Source organism: Moschus berezovskii, chromosome 14 (assembly GCF_049115385.1).
Source record: "Moschus berezovskii isolate FMDL1 chromosome 14, NW_MosBer_1.0, whole genome shotgun sequence".
NCBI lineage: Eukaryota > Metazoa > Chordata > Mammalia > Artiodactyla > Moschidae > Moschus > Moschus berezovskii.
In genome coordinates, this window is record NC_142473.1 from 33,060,940 (window position 1) to 33,084,346 (window position 23,407).

Genomic DNA, 23,407 nt, shown 5'->3' on the forward strand with positions numbered 1-23,407 from the left:
TATTTTAGACTATATAAATGATGTTAGACAAAAGCAAATTCGAGTGATTTTCTTATGCGAGTTCAAAGTGGGTCATAAAGCCGTGGAGACAACTTGAAACATCAGATTCATTTGGCCCAGGAACTAACGAATGTACAATGCAGTGGTGGTTCAAGTTTTGCAAAGGAGTTGAGAGCCTTGAAGATGAACATAGTGGCCAGCCATCGGAAGTTGACAGCAGCCTATTGAGAGGATCATCAAAGCTGATCCTCTTACAACTTCATGTTTTAAGAAGTTGCCAAAGAGCTCAGTGCTGACCATTTTGTGGTCATTCGGCATTTGAAACAAATTGGAAAGTTGAAAAGGCTCGATAAGTAGGTGCCTCATGAGCTGACCACAAATCAAAAAAGTCATCCTTTTGGAATGTCATCTTCTCTTATTCTGTGCAACAACAACAAACCATTTCTCAGTCAGATTGTGACATGCAACAAAAAGTGGATTTTATATGACAGCCAGTGACATTCAACTCAGGGGTTGAACTGAGAAGAAGCTCCAAAGCACTTCCCAAAGCCAAACCTGTACCCAAAAACAGGTCATGGTCACTGTTTGATGGTCTGCTGCCAGCCTGATCCACTACAGCTTTCTGAATTCCGGAGAAACCATTACATCTGAGAAGTATGCTCAGCAGATCGATGAGATGCACCAGAACCTGCAATGCCTGCAGCTGGCATTGGTCAACAGAGAGGACCCAATTCTCTACAACAGCACCCAACAACTATTCGAAAGTTACATGAATTGGGCTATGAAGTTTTTTTTTTTTTTAATTGAAGGATAATTGCTCTACAGAATTTTGTTGTTTTCTGTCAAACCTTAACATGAATCAGCCATAGGTATACATATGTCCCCTCCCTCCCATCTCCCTTCCTATCCCACCCCTCTAGGTTGATGCAGAGCCCCTGTTTGAGTTCCCTGAGACATACAGCAGATCCCCATTGGCTGTCTGTTTTACATGTGGTAGTGTAAGTTTCCATGTTACCCTCTCCTCCCCTCTCCCCACGTCCATAAGTCTGTTCTGTATGTCTGTTTCTCCATTGCTACCCTGCAAATAAATTCTTCGGTGCCATCCCTCTGCTGCTGCTGCTAAATTGCTTCAGTCGTGTCTGACTCTGTGCGACCCCATAGACGGCCTCTCACCAGGCTCCCCTGTCCCTGGGATTCTCCAGGCAAGAACACTGGAATGGGTTGCCATTTTCTTCTCCAGTGCATGAAACTGAAAAGTGAAAGTGAAGTTGCTCAGTCGTGTCCGATTCAGCGACCTTATGGACTGCAGCCTACCAGGCTCCTCCATCCATGGGATTTTCCAGGCAAGAGTACTGGAGTGGGGTGCCATTGCCTTCTCCAACCATCCTTCTAGATTCCATATGTATGCATTAGTATACAATATTTATCTTTCTTTTTCTGATTTACTTCACTCTGTATAATAGGCTCTAGGTTCATCCACCTCATCAGAACGGACTCAAATGTGTTCTTTTTTATGGCTGAGTAATGCTGTGGTTCATGGGGTCGCGGAGAGTCGGACACGACTGAGCGACTGAACTGAACTGAATATTCCATTGTGTATATGTATCACAGCTTCTTTATCCATTCCTCTGTCCCTGGACATCTAGGTTGCTTCCATGTTCTAGCTATTGTAAATAGTGCTGCAGTGAACATCGGGGTACATGTGTCTTTTTCAATTTTGGTTTCCTCAATTATATGCCTAGGAATGGGATTGCTGGGTCATAGGGTGGTTTTATTCCTAGTTTTATAAGGAATCTCCATACCGTCTTCTGTAATAGCTGTATCAATTTACATTCCCACCAACAGTGCAAGAAGTTTGCCTCATCTACCATATTCACCCGACCTCACACCAACCTACTAGCACTTCTTCAAGCATCTCGACAACTTTTTGCAAGGAAAACACTTCCACAACCAGCAGGATGCAGAAAATGCTTTCCAAGAGTTCATCGAATCCTGAAGCATTTATGCCACAGGAACAAACATTTATTTCTTGTTGGCAAAAATGTGTTGATTGTAATGGTTCCTATTTTAATTAATAAAGGTGTATTGGAGCCTAGTTATAATGATACAAAATTCATGGTCTGAAACCGCAAATACGTTTGCACCAATCTAATGATAGGCCTTGCTAGAGAATCAGTGCCCACTCCTGAATCAGTCCCTTTGGCTAGAGAATGCTGTATTCTTTTTGGCCAAGCCAGATTCATATGCCCATTCCTAGAGCTAGTGTGTGAGGTCATCCCTTCTGAACACATGGACTGGAAGGAGAGTGGATCCTCAAAGGAAAACTAGGGGTGTCATGTTGAAAAAAGAAATTGATATTTTGGAGACAGAAAAATAAAAAGAGCTCACTACACTTTTTGCATTCCTCTGGGTACCTCAGAGGTAGCGTGGTAGTCAGCCAACAGTGACACAATTCTTGGTGCTTCTACAGAAATTAAGGGAAATAAGTAAGGGCAATGCCAAAGAATGTTCAAACTACCATTCAGTTGTGCTCATTTCACATGCTAGCAAGGTAATGCTCAAATCCTTCAAGCTAGGCTTCAACAGTACGTGAACCGAGAATTTCCAGAAGTACAAGCTGGATTTAGAAAAGGCAGAGGAAACAGAGATCAAATTGCCAACTTGCTTTGGATCATAGAAGAAGAAAGGGAATTCCAGAAAAACATCTGCTTCATTGACTATGCTAAAGCCTTTGACTGTGTGGATCACAACAAACTGTGGAAAACTCTTCAAGAGATGAGAATACCAGACCACCTTACCTGCCTCCTGCAAAACCTGTGTGCAGGTCAAGTAGCAACAGAACCGGACGTGGAACAAAGGACTGGTTCAGAATTGGGAAAGGAGTACGTCAAAGCTGTATATTGTCACCCTGCTTATTGTACTGCTCTGCAGAGTACATCATGGGATATGCCAGGCTGGATGAAGCACAAGCTGGAATCACGATTGCTGGGAGAAATATCAGGAACCTCAGATATGCAGATGACACCACCGTAATGGCAAAAAGCTAAGAGGAATTGAAGAGCGTCTTGATTAAGGTGAACAAGGAGGGTAAAAAAGCTGGCTTAAAACTCAGCATTCAAAAAACGAAGATCATGGCATCTGATCCATTCACTTCATGGCAAATAGATGAGGAAAAATTGGAAACAGTGACAGATTTTATTTTCCTGGGCTCCAGAATCACTGTGGATGGTGACTGCAGCCATGAAATTAAAAGACACTTGCTTCTTGGAAGAAAAGCTATGACAAACCTAAATAGCATATTAAAAAGCAGAGATATCACTTTGCTGACAAAGGTCCATATATTCAAAGCTGTGGTTATTCCCGGTAGCAATGTATGGATGTGAGAGTTAGACTATAAAGAAGGCTGAGCACCAAAGAATTGATGTTTTCAAACTGTGGTGCTGGAGAAGACTCTTGAGGGTTCCTTGGATAGCAGGGAGATAAACCAGGCAATCTTAAAGGAGATCACCCCTGAATTTTCATTGGAAGGGCTGATGCTGAAGCTGAAACTCCAATACTTTGGCCACCTGATGGAAAGAATCAACTCATTGGAAAACACCCTGTTGCTGGGAAAGATTAAGAACAGGAGGATAAGGGGGCAACAGAGGACTATTTGGATGGATGGCATCATGGAATCAATGGGCATGAGTTTGAGCAAACACTGGGAGATAGTGATGGACAGGGAAGCCTGGTGTGCTGGAGTCACAGAGTCAGACACAACCTAGCGACTGAACATTGCAATGTTTAAAGAGAAGGAAAGACCTCACAAGGATTGTTAATTCCAACCTTAAGTATGCTATCTTTTTTTTTTGATGATTAAGCTCAACTAAACTATACATAATAAAAAGTAAAATACATAGAGCAACATCTAACCTTTCAGTTCTTTGAAGTAGTCAAGGCCAGCAGCATGCTGAGACGAGACTAGACTGTCATTACAGCTCAGTAACCATTAGCTTTTAGGCAGAAAGCTCAACAGAGGAGCACGAAGCAACAGGTAGAGATTTCTCAGAACTGTCAAAAAGTGTTATAGTCTCTCTCCAAAAAAGAGTAACTTTTCCAACTTGTATTAGCTTTTGTTAGCATAATTCCATAAGGAGTCTTAAGGAGTCTTACCTCAATTAAAGGTAAACCTGCCTTGTATCCCTGACCCCACTCCTTCTAAGATCTCTGTCCTTGTAGCAGTTAAGCATCCTCGTAAGCAGAATATTCATACCCTTTGTCTTTTCTCACCCTTTTTAGGGTTGTATTTCTATGCTGTGGCCTTAAAATTTCAAAAGGGGAGAAAGCCTTTCAGGGAGTTCTGCTCATCCTGTTATACCCCTGAGTCCCCTTGGCACTTGGATGAGGAAATGTTATCAGAAGAGTGCAAATGCAGGCTCAGTCAGCTCCTCTAAATACCTTTGAGGTATATATCTATTTCATGTTACACAGCAGGAATTGTGTTTCTTCAGTATTATAAAAACCAGATAAACAGGAAAGGTTAAATGTAGAATTAAGCAAAGACCATTTAGTTCTTGGAGGAAGAAACTTCAGTAGTCATAAGCTAGGAAGTAGAGATAGATTGCTTAATACAGATTTAAAACCCATGGTATGCTCCTAATCTGATTCCTATCCTGGTTTGCCATTCCACCTCTGACATATAGGCTTCCATTTAGTTTCTGTGTAGCTGAGGAGTTCCTGGCTCCAACCCTTAAGTCACAGAAGCCTGAGCAAGCACACGCACCACTTTATGCTCATGCTGAATGAGAACTAGTCAACCAGCCTAGAGATTTATGGGAAATCCATAGTTTTTGTCATGTTTAAGTGCCACATTGTTGTTACAACTAGTAGCTCAGTTTCCTCTTGACTTTAATAATCCTCTCTATTTAACCTATTTTTTTAAAGGTATAGCAAATAGAACATGTCAACAGATAAATGCATTCCTGAGCATCTTTTAAGTTTCTTGGTTTTCCGTTCCGTCACTCAGTCGTGTCTGACTCTTTGCGACCCCATGGACTGTAGCCTACCAGGCTTCTCCGTCCGTGGGATTCTCCAGGCAAGAATACTGGAGTGGGTTACCGTTTCCTTCTCCAGGGGATCTTCCCGACCCAGGGATCGAACCCGGGTCTCCCGCATTGGAGGCAGACACTTTAACCTCTGAGCCACCAGGGAAACCCTTGGTTTTAGCCACCCCCAAATCAGGCCAGCTTGTCCAGTTGGTCGGTTTGTAACCATTTTGCCAAAAATGCCTTGAATCTTGGAACAAAAGTTGGCAAGTCTTACCCAAAGCCTTTTAAGATGTACCGTAGTCAAGGAATGGGAAAAGAAACAACTATGATTTTATCACAACTGTTGTATTACTTGCCCTTCCACGTCTTAATACCTGTCCTTTCTATAGCCCCTCCCCCTAGGTCTGGATGGAGGATACTTTAAAGTGAAATGACAGACCAGGAGAATAACAACAACATCTCAAGTAACCCCTTTGCTGCTCTTTTTGGCTCCTTGGCTGATGCCAAACAGTTTGCAGCAATCCAAAAAGAGCAGCTGAAGCAGCAGTCTGGTAAGTGGAGGAGCCAATAGCAGCAGATGAGATGACCTAGAATGGGGTCTTCCCAAATTAAGTATTCTTCGGGTCCTTAATTGCAACTGGAATTTATATTTGAGGCAGAAGTTGGTATTTTGTTCATATTTGTTGTTTGTTTGGTTTGGGGGACTTCTCCTTGTCCTATCCCTGGCTTAAAAAGACCAGAGAACAGGTGATTCTGGAGTAACAGATGCCCGTCATGCTCCCAAAGCTGTCAAGCTTTCTTGTTTTACAAATCACCTAGTGAAGATACTTAACAAAGATGCTAAATTTTTTTTAACATAGGAAACTGAGGTTATAGTTGTAGGTGTGGGAAACAAGTCACATGCAGCTGTAGACAGCAGGTGTGTTAAAGGAAGATTTAGAGCCTTCTAACCTATAGAGAAATGAGATTTGTTCTTAAGCCCAGTGCTTCAGACTCTTATCTCAAGCAAAATGCTTCTTTCATTACACCTTCATAGTTTACTGCTTTTAGAACAGCCTTCTAGGAAAATCTGATCCTTACCCTTCATGTGAAAAAAATTAGGACAATATCTCACTAATCAGAAAAGTGATTTTCCTCATCTGGGACCAAAGTAAAGATCAAGTCTAGCTTCCTCCCTATAGGTAATATATGAACTAGAAGAATTAGGATGCTGTTTCCCAAATATATTAGTTTTCTGAGCGTATGCACAAACTTTCAGGCCAGAAATTGCTCCCTTTATCCTCCCTCCAAAAAAAAATGTGTTTTTGTTTTTAGGAGAGGAGAAACATTTATACTTTGCCTTTATTTTATTTCAGAAGTGTTCAGATATGTACACTTCTGTGTACCTGTGGCCTTACTCTCTGATTAGGAGTGAATAAAAACGAAGTGAGAGCAAGACAGAGACAGATGAAACAGAGAAGAAACACATGTAATGCTGACCTTTTTAATGTGATGGAAAGAGGCAGCTCTGAGTCTCAGTCTCTGAAAACTTTCCCAGGTTTCTAAAGTATAGGCTCAGAATGGGAACCCTTGGATTAGGAGATTGTAGGAGATGGAAGAGTGTGGAATTGGAAAAATAAGGAAATGAGAAAAAAATTTTAAGTATGTGGTTGAGGGAAATTTTGCTAATCAGCACCTGTCACTCTTGGAATTCAGAGGAGACCTTAATGGTACAGGAATAGAGCAACTGAACAATCATCCTTCTGGCCATAAACAGACGTGAGGCTGGCTAGGATTGGGATCATTGCCATGGGAACAAGTCAGGTGCATGCCCTTCTGTTACTATTTTGGCACCTCATCGTCTTAGTTTGTTTACACTGAGTTTGCCAGGTCACCAGGTCTAACCTGTTTTCCTCCAGCAGTTAGTACTCTAATAAAACCTTTGACCTCCTGTATTGAGCTTCACTTTTGCTCAGTTCACCACACTGAAGCAACTCTTGCATCTGAGAATTTTGCCCAGACTTTCAGAGTAACCATTTTATCAGCAGCGGAAAAAAGCAGATACAGGCTTGCATGTGGCTTTTAGTGAGCAACACTATTTAAACACCCCTTCAGCATCAGCGCCATTCTGAGAAGCTCTCTTTTAAGTTGCTTTATAAAAAAGTAAAGGATTCTATCAATAAGAAAAAAATAATTGAAAATGGGGACAATTTATATATACTCAAATTACTTTAAAAAATCCAATCTAGCTAATAATTAGAGAAATGCTCATTAAGACAACAATTAGATAGTTTTTAGTTTGTGCAGTTTCTGAAGCTTTAAACAGGCACTGTCTCATACACTGGTGCTGCTGTTAGTTGCCAAGTTGTGTCTGACTCTTTGTGACCCTCCATGGACTGTAGCCCACTAGGCTCCTCTGTCCATGGGATTTTCCAGGCAAGATTACTAGAGTGGGTTGCCATTTCATTCTCCAGGAGATCTCCAGGGGACCTTCCTGACCCAGCGATCAAACCTGAGTCTCCTGCTTTGCAGGTGGCTTTTTTACCACTGAGTACTGGTGAAGCCCCATATACTCGTAGCCATGTAAATTGTAGTGGTTTTGGTTTTCTTTTTTGCTGCACGAGGTCCAGCTGTGGCACACAGGATCTTTAGCTGTGGCATGTAGGATCTCCTGGAGAAGGAAATGGCAACCTACTCCAGTATTCTTACCTGGGAAATCTCATGGACAGAGGAGCCTGACAGGCTACCATCCTTGGGGGTCACAAAGAGTCAGGTGTGACTTAAGGACTAAACAAAAATAACAAATGTGGGCTCTAGTTCACTAACCAGGGATTAAACCCTGGCCCCCTACATTGGGAGCATCTCAGCCACTAGACCACCAGGGAAATCCCAGAGTAGTCTTTCTGAGAGTAATTTGGTAACACATATATGTTAACTTTTAAATATTTAGACTTTTTAATCCAGCAGTTCTGCTACTATGAATTTATCCTACAGAAGTACTCATACAGGTGCACAAAAATAATAAGTTATATGTGGTACAGTGTTGTTTGAAATCATGGGAAATTGGAAACAATACAAATGGCCATCAGTTGAGAAGTTGCTACATAGATCACATTGTGTGCATTCAGTGTAATACAGGGCAGCTATTGAAAAGAATGAGGTTGGCTTATAAATGACCTAACAGAGAGGTGTTGGTGCTGATTAAGTTTAAAAAGCAAGAGAATTTCTTGGCAGTCCAGTGGTTAGGACTCAGTGCTTTCACTGCCAAGGACCTAGGTTTGATCCCTGGTGAGGGAACTAAGATCCCACAAGCCAAGCATCACAGCCAAAAATAAATAAATAAAAATTTAAAGATAAGAAAAATGTGTTCTCTTAAAAAGAAACCATATATTTAATATAATTAAAGGCCATTGATCTATTAGATAATTCTTTGCTCACTGGGATTCTGTAGGGAAGATAATGTTGCTACTTTTGGCACTATGGAATACAATTAATTATGAGTAGAAAAAATAAAACTTAGTTCTTAAAATATGGTAGATTTTATAACCAGGGATTTCAGAATTCTGTACTTAAGATGTTTCCTGATACAACTCAATAGCAAAAAACCCCAAACAATCCAATTTTAAAATGGACAGAGGATCTGAATGAACATTTTTCCAAAGATGACATATAGATGGTCAACATCTGCATGAAAAAGTGCTCAACATCATTAATCGGGGCACTGTAAATCAAAACCACTACCTGCTTGTTAGAGTGGTTATTATCAAAAAGACAAGAAATAATAAGTGTTGGCGAGATGTGGAGAAAAGGGCACCCTTGTGCACTGTTGGTGGGATTGTAAGTTGGTTCAGCCACTGTGGAAAATATCAGCATGGAGATTCCTATAATAAATATAAAGCTACCATATGATCCAGCAATTCTCCCTCTGGGTATTTATCCAAAGAAAACAGAAACACTAATTGGAGAAGATATGCACCCCCATGTTCATTGCAGCATTATTCAGGTGGTCAGTAGATGGGCCTTGAGGGCCTTGTGCTGAGGCAAACAAGTCAGAGAAAGACAAATACCATGTGATCTCACTTATATTGGAATATTAAAAAAAAAAAAGCAGACTAGATTGGGGGTTGCCAGAGGCAGGGGTTGGGGGTGACAAAATGGGTGAAGATTTTCAAAAGGTACAAACTTCCAGTTATAAAATAGTCAAAAGGATGCAGTGAACAGCATGGTGACTGTAGTTAACAGTACTGTATTGCATGTGTATTTGAACGTTGCTAAGAAAGTAGATCTTAAAAGTTCTTACCACAAGAAAAAAAATTCTAGCTATTTATGGTGACATAGGGGCTTCCCAGGTGGCTCTAGTGATAAAAAACCTACCTGCCAACGCAGGAGACATAAGAGACGTGGGTTCAGTCCCTTGGGAAGATCTCCTGAGGGAGGGCATGGCAACCCACTCCAGTATTCTTGTCTGCAGAATCTCATAGACAGAGGAGCCTGACAGGCTATACAGTCCATGGGGTCACAAAGAGTTGGACACAACTGAAGTGACTTAGCACACATGCATGTACCGTGACAGATGTTAACCTAATTTATTGTGGTGATCATTTAACAGTATATACAGATATTGTCATGTTGTACACCTGAAACAAATATATGTCAATGATACCTTCGTTTAAAAAAAACAAGATGTTGCCTGACTTGAGATGTTCACTAATAAGTTAACATCCAAAGTTAACCTCCCCCCTTGGTGACGTTTATCATATATACTTGGTTTTCTTTTAAAGAGAGGATTGTAACTGTTAATGACTTAAATTTTCTGGCAGATGAACTCCCAGCCAGCCCAGATGACTCAGATAATAGTGTGTCAGAGAGCCTGGATGAATTTGATTACTCTGTAGCTGAGATCAGCCGCTCATTCCGTTCACAGCAGGAAATATGTGAGCAACTCAACATCAATCACATGATCCAAAGGATCTTCCTCATCACTCTGGACAACAGTGAGTTACAGATTTGCAGCCAATGGATTCACTACTCTGCCTTTCCTGCTGGGGCTAGGGATTCACTCTTAGAAACTTACTGTATCTGATGGTTAAACAAACCCACCAAACTCCCAGGAACACAGGGTTTATTTATATTTTCAAGGAAGCTTTTGTTAAAGCAGTATTTTGACACACATACAACTTTCATTTCTGTTTTGATACTGACTGGACTATGTAGCTCTGCTGCTGCCTTTTCTGCTTTAAAAGGGCTATGAGAATGGTAGCCAAGTCTGTTTTCTTCTCAGAGGTGATCTAAACATTCTGATGCAAGCCCCAGGAAGAATTAGATAGTGTTTCCCCTCTGTGCCCTGTCTGTAGTTAAACCCCCAAACTACTGCTGATATCTGGGATTTACTCTTTAAATGTCATGTTAGGTTTATAACAAAGCATGTGTTCTTTGGGGTGGGGGTGGGGGGTTCAATCTGTAGATACTGTTCTGTGTGTCAAGATCACTCTGATATTACCTGACTCAAACTTCGGATTCAAGAGAAATGCTGTCAAGATCAGTTGTCTGTGTAAGGCAGAAGCATTATCCTTAACCTATCAGACTAAAACCATTTCTCAGGTGACCCAAGCCTGAAAAGTGGGAATGGCATCCCCAGCCGGTGTGTGTATTTGGAAGAGATGGCAGTAGACCTGGAAGATCAAGACTGGCTTGATATGAACAACGTAGAGCAGGTACCGTTCTTCCATTCCTTACATGTGCCTTCAGTCAAAATCAGCCACGCAGCTGAACTCTGCTCTCCATTCTCCAACCATGGCTTTCTTAGCTCTGTCTCTTACACGGTCTGTGTTGTCTCTCTTTTGGATCTGCTCATCTCCCCATGGTCCCAAGTCCAAATCTACCCATCCTGCAAGACACAGTTAACAAGTCATCCCGTTTACAGAGTTTCACCAGGTATAAGTTGTTATTTTCTCTCTGGGCTCTTACAGTAATCTCTTGCATCTCTTACAAGAATTGTCTCTTTCCATCCCATGTAATGGCTTCTTTATGTACCTCTCTTCTTTCTCCCATAGACACTTAACTTATTGAGGCCAAGGTCCCTCTCTTTCTTTATATCTTTTTCAAAATCAAAACTACATTCTGCTTTCCGTTCCGTTCAGTCGCTCAGTCGTGTCCGACTCTTTGCGACCCCGTGGACTGTAGCCTACCAGGCTTCTCCGTCCATGGGATTCTCCAGGCAAGAATACTGGAGTGGGTTACCATTTCCTTCTCCAGGGGATCTTCCCAACCCAGGGATCGAACCCGGGTCTCCCGCATTGGAGGCAGACACTTTAACCTCTGAGCCACCAGGGAAGCCCACATTCTGCCTTACAAGTGCTTTATATGTGAAATCTACTACTCTTCATGATTGCTGATTTCACTCAGACTTTATATAGACAGTTTAAATGTATGAAGTTAAACTACGTAGGGAAGACACTTGACAACTTGTACTTTAACTTCATACATTTAAACTGTCTATATAAAGTCTGAGTGAAATCAGCAATCATGAAGAGTAGTAGATTTCACATATAAGTTTAATCTCTCATTCTCCACACCATTCAACAAATATTCTTTTAATGCTTACTCTGTGCTTGGGGCTGTGCTAGACGCTTAAGCTTGCTTTAGGATGACGATATAAACAATTAAATTTGTATACCTAATTTTTTTACATTGAGGGATAATTGCCTTACAGTGTTGTGTTGGTTTCTGTTATACAACAGTATGAATCATCGGTGAGTATTAATATACATATATCCCCTTCCTCTTGAGCCTTCTCACCAACCCTCCCCATCCCACCTCTCCAAAATTGAGCTGAACTCCCTGTGTTACACGGCAGCTTCCCATGAGCATTTGATTTCACACGTGGTAGTGCACATATGTCAGCGCTACTCTCTCAGTTCACCCCACTTCCCCTTCCCCGCTGTGTCCACAAGTTCATTCTCTATGTCTGCATCTATATTCCTGCCCTCTTTTCCCTCTACATTCTGTGATTCTCATAATTACCTGTGTCAGAATTATCTTTTATGTCTTGATGTTCTAAAACTAACTTTGCAGTAGACAGGGATGGAGGTGGATAAATCAGGAGTTTGGAATTAACAGATACACACTACTGTATTGCTGCTAAGTCACCTCAGTCGTGTCTGACTCTGTGCAACCCCATAGACGGCAGCCCACCAGGCTGCCCCATCCCCGGGATTCTCCAGGCAAGAACACTGGAGTGGGTTGCCATTTTTTCCTCCAATGTGTGAAAGTAAAAAGTGAAAGTGAAGTCGCTCAGTTGTGTCCGACCCTTAGCGATCCCACGGACTGCAGCCTGCCAGGCTCCTCCATCCATGAGGCTAAGTGAAATAAGTCAGATGAAAAGAAAAGCACTATATGCCATCACTTATATGTGGAATCTAAAAAAACACAACAAAGTCGTGAACACAAAGAAAAAGAAGCAGACTCACATATATAGAGAACAAACTAGTGGTTACCAGTGGCAGAGGGAGGGGGTGTCAATGCCTTTTCACCCAGCTTGAAGTGCTAAAGTGCTGTATAGCACAGGGAACTACATTCAATATCTTACAATACTTAGAAAAGAATCTGAAAAAGAATAGATATGTATGTGTGTGTGTAACTAAATCACTTTCCTGTACACCTGAAACCAGTACAACATTGTAAATCAACTATACTTCAGTAAAAAAATAAAAATGTAAAAGTAAATTAACATTGCAGTGATTTAGTATTTTTGTTTATTTGTTTTTCCTAATAGGCTGTCTTCACTCGCTTATTACTTCAAGATCCAGGCAACCACTTGATTAACATGACTTCCTCTACAACATTGAATCTATCTGCTGATCGAGATGCAGGGGAGAGGCACATTTTTTGCTACCTTTATTCCTGCTTTCAAAGAGCCAAGGAAGAGGTAAAGGAATCATTGCCATTCAGTGCTCTTGGGTATGACCTAACCCAGAGGATTGGATCAGTGTCTTTTATATTAATTTGTATACATCATAGTGTATCTGGAACTGGATATCAGAGGTCCTGTTAGTTTGTTTTCTGAAGTTTTAATCTCTCCTTTTCTGTGGCTTGGGGTCTTCCCCTTCCCCAGTTAACAAATGCCTCTTATTATTCTTTCTACAAACGTCTTAAAAAAAAAATCACACCTTTATAAAAAAAATATCTGATAAATTCATTTCTGCTGAGGTGTGTATAACAGAGTAGACTAAGCTTGATCACTTCCTGCGATAGAATTTCTAGGAGGTGATTCCTTAACCCGAGGAATGAACTCTCGTGGCCTTTCAAGCATCCACAGCAAAGCCCTGTCGTTTTGAGACAGTGTCTTTCCCCTTCTGTCTGCTGTATCTGCCCTTGTGCCAGGTCACAGAGCTAGCATCTTCCCTCTCTTTGTTGCTATTTCCAGATTACCAAAGTTCCAGAGAACCTGCTACCCTTTGCAGTACAGTGCAGGAACCTCACTGTGTCCAATACCCGAACAGTCCTTCTCACCCCAGAGATCTATGTTGACCAAAACATCCACGAGCAGCTGGTAGATTTGATGTTGGAAGCCATCCTAGGAGGCCGTGAGTACATAAGCAAGATCTGTGAGAGTCTGCATTTGATTTCTGTAACATTCCTCTGATTGCATTAAAAAGCATCAGAGCCACTATGGTTCCAGCGTAAATGAATAAAAAGAGCTCACCCCTTGACCTTTGGGTTTCAATACCAGTAGAATTATCAAAAGTTTAGCAGAGTAAAGAACTATGTGTAAAGGCATATAGAAATTCCTTTGGCCTCCTCTCTCTCATTTGTCTTCCATCAGATTTTGAAGGTGTAGCTGAGTTTCTGGATGAGGTCATCGAAGCCTTGATATTAGATGAGGAAGTTCGAACATTTCCAGAAGTCATGATTCCAGTGTTTGATATTTTATCGGGCCGAATCAAAGATCTAGAACTCTGCCAGATTCTGCTGTACGCATATCTGGACATTCTTCTCTATTTCACTAAGCAGAAGGATATGGCCAAGGTAGGTCTGAAAGCTCACATGTGTTCAGTTGAGTTGGAAGCTTATGCTTCCCTGTCCTGAGGGCAGTGTAATATTACCTATTGTATAAGAAAGGTACATTGGTTGTTACATAGTCTTGTTTTGTTTTGTTTTCTGGCTACGCTGTATGACTTGTGGAATCTTAGTTCCCCAGTCAGGGATCAAACCCCAGTCCCCTGCATTGGCAGGCAGATCCTTAACCACTGGACCACCAGGGAAGTCCCGGTTGTTGTATAGTCTTAACTCTTTGAAGCTCTCTCACCCCATCACTTACCTCATCATACAAACAATTGACTAGGACTTGTCTTTTCCTACAGGTTTTTGTAGACTACATTCAGCCCAAGGATCCAAGTAACGGACAGATGTACCAGAAGACCTTGCTAGGAGTAATCCTGAATATCTCCTGCTTATTAAAGACACCGGGAGTCATAGAAAATCATGGCTACTTCCTGAACCCATCTCGTTCCAGTCCCCAGGAGATCAAAGTACAAGAGGCCAACATTCATCAGGTGGAGCTGTTTCCTGGTGCATTCCAGTCCCCAATCTCTTAAGTATTGTTTCCTCAGGAAACAAATACAGACAAGGCTGCTTGAGCCTTTGGGGAAAGCAGATTGATCTGGGTGACTCTCTACAGTAATCATGTAAAGAAATGGCCCTCTTTTTAGCATGTGCTAAGGGCAGAGGACGGACCCTTGTTTGGTTCAGAATAAGCTGCTACTATTCTTTGCCCTGTGTTGTAGCACAGTCACCTGCTCTCAATTCTCATTTTCCTCACCAAGGTATTTCTTAGAACTTCAGCTCCTAAAATCTGAATGAACTCCAGCTTAAAAGCCAAATTGTTTTCCTTTTCCTCCTTTCCCCTATGTCATCTCTGTTTGGGCTTCCTAGCCTAAATTATGTGGTAGAAGTCTGGCCAACATACGGCAATCAGTGGTTGAATTGGGGGCAGTTTAAATCTCCCATCATCACACCTTCCTAAAGCAGAGGTTGGCAAATTATAGCAGTGGTCAAATCTAGCCTGCCGCCTTTTTTTGTAAGTAGTTGTATTGAACCTAGCCATACTTCTGTGTATTGTTTACGGCTTGACTCTATGCCACAGTGGTAGAGTTGAACAGGTGCTCCAGAGACCATATGGCACACAAAGCCGAAAATAGTTATCATCTGGCCTTCGGAAGAGAAAGTTTACCAGCCCCTACTCTAAAGCTGTTAAATGCTAGCTGCAGTTTGGCAGCTCATCAGGAAGACTTACACGTGCCCAGAATTATTATTATTATTTTTTTAAATCAGAAATGGGGGGGGCAGGGTAAGGCACAGGGAGAGTAAGGGAAAGATCAGGATTCATGTATTTTTGGAAATTGCCAGTGGCTAAGGTTTGAGAGTAACAAATATTAGGATTGTGCAACTGGAATGTTCTGTGGTTGTGTTTTCTGGTTAAACAGTTCATGGCTCGTTTCCATGAAAAGATCTACCAGATGCTGAAGAACCTACTCCAGCTCTCTCCAGAAACCAAACACTGTATCTTGTCCTGGCTCGGAAACTGTTTGCATGCAAACGCAGGCCGCACCAAGATTTGGGCCAATCAGATGCCAGAAATCTTCTTCCAAATGTATGCCTCGGATGCCTTCTTTCTGAATCTGGGTGCTGCTCTCCTGAAGCTGTGCCAGCCATTTTGCAAACCCAGATCCTCTCGGCTCCTCACCTTTAATCCTACTTACTGTGCCCTGAAGGAGTTGAATGATGAAGAACGAAAAATAAAAAATGTACATATGAGAGGTAGGGGGAGCTGGTCTTCTCAAAACTGTGTGTGTGTAACATAAGGCCTTCACTTCCATATCCTTTTCCACACAGGTCCCTTTTTCTCAGAGAAGATAAGGCAAAAAGAAAAGCTAAAAGACAGACTTAAAAACTGATAGTGTTAGATGTTATGCTTTACTGAGACCTTCTCTCTGAATTTGGCAGACTTGGATATTCACTCATTCATCCATTCTTAGGAAAATGAATAAAGGACAGTCCCCGTCCTTTCTGAACTCAGAGGCTCCGAAAGGACGCAGATATGTTAAGAGATCACCATAATATGGTCTAGGGCTAAGCTATAGGAATTCAGAGAAGGGAGTAAATGATGAATTCTGCAGAAGGTGGAGGTCTTCATAGCTGAGTCTTGAAAAATGGGTTTATCAAGCAAAGGCGTCCCTTTTCTAGAAGAAATAACTATGAAGGTACAGAGCTGTGAAACAACTAAGGAGCAGTGGGAAGCTCCACATGACTAGAACATGGGGTAGCTGGGGGAAGGGGTATGGAAATTGGCAGGAAATAAGCCTAGGGAGGAAGAATATTGAAGCCAAATTGGAGAAAATTCAAATAATACAGAGAAGTGAAAAGAAGGAAATAAACAACTCTTAGTTCTACCACTCGGAATGAATCACTCTTAATTATTATGTATTTCCTCCCAGTTTTTTAACTCTTCTAATTATAAAAGTAACACATGCTCAAAAGCAAATAATCTTAATATACAGAAAAGCACAGAATAGTAACAAATGATTACCTATCTCCTGGGGAAATCTACAGTGCTATCTTATCTATCATTCCTTTTAATTTTTGGTGATTTCATGACCAAGCTAAAGAGATTTAACTGCATTTCTATAGACAGATGCTAAAAGACATTTTTAGACCAATAGAGTAGGAATGGTACAAGATCTGTTTTTAAGAAGATATTATTCAATTCACTGGAAGCAGGATGGAAGTTGAACTAGAATAAGGGGACACTGGAGCCAAGATAGATGTCTATGGCAAGCCATTTACTCTTCGTTTTCATTTCTTTGAGGTTTGGACAAAGAGACCTGTTTGATTCCAGCTGTACAGGAGCCAAAGTTTCCCCAGAACTACAACCTTGTGACAGAGAACCTTGTCCTGACAGAGTACACCTTGTACTTGGGATTTCACAGGTAGCTCCTCTGATGTCATTAGAAAAGAACTGTTTGGTTGTGTTGATATCAGAAGGTTAAATGTGAGTCTTATAACAATCTCACTTTATTCTGAAGGCTTACATTAGGATCTAATAGGAAAAGGGCATTATATGTATTAATCTGTGTCTAGATCAACTGGCTTTATCCATGTACCTTGAATTTATTTTGCATTTTTGACCTGTTAAACTTTTTTAAAAATTAAAGTTACACTGTGTTATATAAATATAGTGTAAAGATACACTATATATTTCTCTTGATCTGCACATTTTTAAATCACTATCTTCCTTTTGTCATCCACACAAGTGGAGTTTTCATTTAATATTTCACATTCTGCTCTTCAATTTTCATTACTTATTATGCCTGATGAAAAAAGAGAAAGCTTTATTCTGTGGTATCAGTTCAGTTCAGTTCAGTCGCTTAGTCGTGTCCGACTCTTTGCAACCCCATGAACCACAGCACGCCAGGCCTCCCTGTCCATCACCAACTCCCGGAGTTCACTCAAACTCATGTCCATCGAGTTGGTGATGCCATCCAGCCATCTCATTCTCTGTCGTCCCCGTCTCCTCCCACCCCCAATCCCTCTCAGCATCAGACTCTTTTCCAGTGAGTCAACTCGTCGCATGAGGTGGCCAAAGTATTGGAGTTTCAGCTTTAGCATCAGACATTCCAATGAACACCCAGGATTGATCTCCTTTAGAATGGACTGGTTGGATTTCCTTGCAGTCCAAGGGACTCTCAAGAGTCTTCTCCAGCACCACAGTTCAAAAACATCAATTCTATGGTATAGAAAGACAAAATTGACAAAAATTAAGTGTTTTAAGAGATTTCAGAACGATGATAAAAATCTGTATCAAAGAGGATTCTGGATGTGTGAAAATTTGAAAGCTACGGTGTGTAACTTCCAAAAATGGTCTGGTTCTGGCTAACCGCATGTCATTCTATGATTTTTTTTTCCCCTCTGATTTAGCTGATTGTGACAAGCATTTTATAAATAAAGGGGAAAAATAGCTACTCACTCATAGTTATAGTCTATAGGAAGGCATATTGAGGACAGCAATTTTTAATGCCTTTTCGGGAAACTTAAAATGACATAGCATTTTTCAAAGCTCATCAGATTTTTCAAAAAATGAAATTATATCTTTACTAGAGATACTTTCTCTCTCTGTCGTTGATATTTTAAATGAGAGCGTAGATAACAACTTACCATGTATTTATTAACCTATTAAAACACAAAAATGAAAGTCATCTAGTTTCTCATTTTTGGCTAGCTAACACTCCACATCGTCCACAGGGCCAGAGAGAATGAGTTTGGACTATACACGCAGACACAACTCTCCATGACATTGAACTCTGAGTCTTCTTTTCATTAGAGACATTTGGATGACCCTTTTTGAAGAATCATTTAATTTTTATTGAACATCCGAGGACTGAAAGCTACTGTTAGGTTTCATTCCCAGTGGCTTCTGGTTTATATGTGGTCATTGCTAATCTGGAAAGTGCCTGGTGGCTCAGTCTGTAAAGAATCTGCCTGCAGTGCAGGAGACCTGGGTTTGATTCCTGGGTCAGGAAGATCCTCTGGAGAAGGAAATGGTAACTCGCTCCAGTATTCTTGCCTGGGAAATCCCAAGGACAGAGAAGCCTTGTAGGCCTCAATCCATGAGTTTGCAGAAGTCAGACACGACTTAGTGACTAAACCACCACTACCATCACCACCATTGCTAATCTGGACTCCATTCTCACCAGCTTTAGTTCTCTACTAACCATGAAAAGATTGTCCATATACCCACATCCAAGTACAATCATTGCCCTTGGGTGGTGTCAGACTATCTTGTACTTTGCCTAATCATTATATATCGTACATAATAAAAGCCCAGTCTACACCCTGCTCAGCCAAGCCACTGTTCTTTGGATAGTGCAGTTCAGCCAAAGGCAACTAACTGTATGTTAAATCTTTGGTAACATTTTCCCGGTGCTCTGATTCCTGCCCCATCCCGTCAGTAACTTTTGTGACATCTGTGTCATCACAACCGCAGCCCTACATCCTAAAAGGGAATACTAGAATAAATATATGAGGATTTGTTTTTCAGAAACAGTCTGTACTCAACCATCTGTGTGTGAGCCTTCTGACCCAGTCTCTTCTGCTTTCTTGAGGGCAGGTTGCATGATCAGATGGTAAAAATCAACCAGAATCTGCATCGGCTGCAGGTAGCCTGGCGGGACGCTCAGCAAAGTTCCAGCCCTGCGGCTGACAACCTCCGGGAGCAGTTTGAACGACTGATGACCATCTATCTTTCTACCAAGACGGCCATGACTGAGCCGCAGATGCTACAAAACTGCCTAAACTTGCAGGTGTCCATGGCTGTTCTCCTGGTTCAGCTGGCCATAGGCAACGAGGGCTCACAGCTGATAGAGCTGACTTTTCCTTTGCCAGATGGCTACAGTTCTTTGGCTTATGTGCCAGGTGAGCTGGCTCTCCCTTGGGAACTTCCTATTTATAGCCATCTGAGTTTAACTGGGTCACTTTGGAAGTATAATACGCAAAATATCCTACCTTAGCTATCATTCAGCTGTTTTTGGAGAAACAACTCAAACTCGTAGATAATGTCTGTTGGTCAGAGCCTGGGAGAACTGACAGCTGGTTCCTCAGTTACATTGCCACTGCTCTGCAGAAAATAGTCTTCAGAGGGTGAAGTGCAGTCAAGGTTTTCAGAGCTGTTAGTTTCTATCATTAATATAGTTTGTCATTCAACTTATAAATTTATCTGTCTAACCCTCCCCCCTGTGCTAGTCTTTAGGGGAAAAAAGTTATCTCCTCTTGGTTAACCCAGAATGGAGAGTGTGATGTGTTGAGGGGTCAGCAGATATTGTCCATCAAATTTAGGTTATTATTTTTTTTCTTTAATTTTTATTTTATCTTGGAATATAGTTGATTGACAATATTGTGTTGGTTCCAGGTGTGCAGCAAAGTGATTCAGTTATATATATACATACATACATTCTTTTTCAGATTTTTTTTCCATATAATTGGGAAATTTGAGAAATTTCCTGTGCTATACAGTAGGTCCTTGTTACCTATTACCTATTTTATATATAGTAGTATGTATGTGTTAATCCCAGACTCCTAATTTATCCCCCTGCACTTCTTTTCCCCTTGGTACAGGTTACATGCTCTTAATCCTTATACTAGTCATTGATTGCTGAGTAACAGATTACCCCAAACATAGCAACTTAAAACAACAAACATTATTACACACAGCTCCCTCAGGTCAGCAAGCCAGGATCAGCTTAGCTGCATGGTCTTGACTTTGGTCTCTCATGAAGTTGCAGCCAGGCTATCCACCAGGGCCATAGGAATCTGAAGACTCGACCAGGGCTGGAGGATCTGCTTACAAGCCTAGTCATGTGGTTGCTGGCAGATTGCAGTTGCTTGCTGGCTTCTTTTCCAGGCCACACAGGACTCTCTTTAGTAACTATTCATGGTATGGCAGCTGGCGTCTCTCAGATCAGGGGACAAAAATGGAAGCTGTAGGCTTTTATAACCTAATTATGGAAATGACATGCCATCATCTCTGGAGTAGTGGAGGAGGAGATATCCAAGGGCATAAATACAAGAAGGCTAGGATCAGTGGAGCACCCCAGAGACTGATGACCATAGTCATCTAATGTTTTCATCTCTATTCAAGATGCTTCATCTAAAGGGTTATTTTAACTCACAGTTAACCTTGAGTGTGGAAGTATATATATCCATCGGTGTACTTTCTTAAACTGCACTGGTGTGTTAACAGCGTTTTATATCTCTACTGTTCTTCTATTTACTTGGATAAAACTAAAAATTGCCTTACATTCAAAGGAGGTTCTGCATTTTTTTAACTTATCATCCTTCCTAGTATCTGCAAGACATTTGGGGTTCTTGTAAAGCTTCACTAAGTAGAGTAAAAGAGAAGAATTTAAATATTGCTTAATACAGAGAGTCAGATGTTTGGCTAATTCCAGTGAAAATTTTCTTTCTCAGAATTTTTTGCAGATAACTTGGGTGATTTCCTCATTTTTCTCCGTCGCTTTGCTGATGACATCTTGGAGACATCGGCAGATTCCTTGGAACATGTCCTTCATTTTATCACCATTTTCACTGGAAGCATAGAAAGGTGAAGTGCTGAAAGCATGGCTCTGTCAAAGTGCAGAGCTGTGAAACATTCAGGAGACTTCTAAGCCAAGAAATAAACAAGCCTGAATCATAAGGGGTTGCCTTCAGAAGTTGTGTTAACATTAATGAATCACCTGACTATCCTTATGAGTAGCCCAAAATCCCATACTTGAGAGGCATAATAAACAAAGGACTTTGCCCACAGAGAATTTGAACCTGCATATAAGGTACCAGATGGGAATTCCCCTCCTAGTCCCTGGTTAAATACTTAACCTTCACGCCAGAGAACTTGCCAGGCGCTAATGATCTTGTAATGTCTGATAACAAAGTTTGCTCTACAGTCCTGAATTGGATGAGCAGTAAACTTGGGTAAATGCTCTCTGATCTCAAGACTTAACCATTCACAGCTTCTAGTCCTCTTTCCCAGAGGAAGATGTTCACTGATCTGTAGAGTTGCTTCTCTGATTTTCTGGTGGTGGTAGACCAAAGGAAACAGTGTGTACGTAAGTGAGAATTTTCTGCACAGAGCCACAGTCCCCTGAGCCGCATCACTGAGACGTAGATAGAACCCACTCCTCCACTGAACTGAACGGGCTTAGTGAGAAAATCTAAACCAACAAGTGTTAGGCACACCTGGTATGCATTGTAAGTAATGTAAAATAATTAATTATATCCTGATCCTTACCCCAGAAAGCCTGGAAAGGCAAGTTTATCCCAGGTGAAGCTGTCGGAGAATAGTAAACAGTAATACATTTTAAAGTAATACATTATTAAAGACAAACAGAATGGCAGAGCATTAAATAGAAACTTACATACTCACCCTCATTATTGGTAAGCTGTGATCTTAAGAACTGAATGGTATATTCCGCATATCCCCAAGAAATTGACAGACTTAAAACTGCTCAGTACCGTTTTCTTCTGTAACTCTACAGATATTATATGATGATATGATGCTTTGATTTCTCATGCGGAGAAAAACAGTTATAAATTTGGGAGTAAAGTTTTCTGCTTGCTCAGTTTGTTTTCTTCCGTATTCATAGGATGAAGAATCCCCACCTAAGGGCCAAACTGGCTGAAGTATTGGAAGCAGTGATGCCCCACATGGATCAGACCCCAAATCCCTTAGTATCCAGTGTCTTCCACCGGAAACGTGTATTCTGCAACTTTCCCTATGCATCCCACCTTGCAGAAGCTCTCATCAAGGTCTTTGTAGACATTGAGTTTACAGGTAAGGGAATCTAGAACCAAGAAGCTAATGGATCGCTTAATCAGTTTTTAAATGGAAAATACCATAAGCCATCATTTACTGAATATCTGCCATGTGCTACCTTGATGCTAAGTGCTGTTTTCACATTGTTTCCTTGTCACCACCTTGTCAAAATATCCTTGTCAAAAATACAGGAAAGTTTTACTGTATTATCCCCATTTCCCTGTGAAGACATGGATGCTCAAAAAAGATTATTTGTTTATGTCATACATCTAAGTGGTAGAATCAGATCTGTTTCACTTTAAAAAAGAAAGACATATACTCTTAATAACTTTACTATATTTTTTGATAGACTCATATTCAAATAAATTAGGCTGTCCAATTAAAACCTGAGTCTTTATATTTTTCTTGCCTCAAAATTACAGAATGGTGAAGAGTAAGACAGTGTGCTGATTAACATATTCTTTTATCTTTTCCAGACAGTCTTAACTCTGCCACAGGTTGTTAGATAAAGAGTAACAGCAGGAAACATTCCCTAATTTCTCTCATGGCCTTTTGAGCTCTAACCCTGAGATGCTGTGTTTGAGTTAAGCAGTACCCCATCTCTACCAGTAAACAAGATAGCAAAGCAGTTATTTAAGACCCCTTTAAAGGGAGTGTCCTACCATCCAGTGATAAATACAGTTAACATTAAAGAGATATTTAGCATTTTACTGACTGCTTTTCTGTATTAGAATTTGGACTTTGTTACTTGCTCACCTCTGAGACTTAGTTTCCTCATTTGTAAAATGGGGTTGAAGTGATGATTGAGACAGTGTATGTAAATTTTAATTTTATATATATAAGAAGTTGAATAATACACACTGCAACTGTCTCATTTTATGGCCACTACCACTCTTTGGTTGTGATACTAGAGGGTGAATTATAAAATAATCATTTATTTGGCTGCTCAGAGTCTTAGTTGTGGCTTGCCGGATCTTCAGGCTCTGTTGTGGCATGTGGAACCTTTGGTCGCAGCATGCAAACTCTTAATTGAGGCATG

The 23,407-nt window shown here is 40.9% G+C and overlaps 1 protein-coding gene across 2 annotated transcripts in view; it reads left to right on the plus strand.

Moving 5' to 3' along the window:
- The window catches only part of UBE4A (ubiquitination factor E4A), a 40,037-nt gene that overhangs the window by 3,272 nt on the left and 13,358 nt on the right, over positions 1-23,407 (plus strand). Inside the window, exons 1-13 of one of the 2 annotated variants that reach the window (XM_055423114.2) lie at positions 4,311-4,444; positions 5,417-5,578; positions 9,827-10,000; positions 10,608-10,720; positions 12,781-12,933; positions 13,432-13,591; positions 13,831-14,033; positions 14,369-14,560; positions 15,491-15,824; positions 16,873-16,993; positions 19,171-19,475; positions 21,027-21,159; positions 22,199-22,386. In XM_055423114.2, coding sequence (XP_055279089.1) covers positions 5,458-5,578; positions 9,827-10,000; positions 10,608-10,720; positions 12,781-12,933; positions 13,432-13,591; positions 13,831-14,033; positions 14,369-14,560; positions 15,491-15,824; positions 16,873-16,993; positions 19,171-19,475; positions 21,027-21,159; positions 22,199-22,386 — 2,197 coding nt within the window. In that variant the 5' untranslated portion in view covers positions 4,311-4,444; positions 5,417-5,457. Of the gene's footprint in view, positions 1-4,310; positions 4,445-5,416; positions 5,579-9,826; positions 10,001-10,607; positions 10,721-12,780; positions 12,934-13,431; positions 13,592-13,830; positions 14,034-14,368; positions 14,561-15,490; positions 15,825-16,872; positions 16,994-19,170; positions 19,476-21,026; positions 21,160-22,198; positions 22,387-23,407 lie in introns of those variants that run through there. The other variant, XM_055423115.2, reaches the window with a different exon arrangement.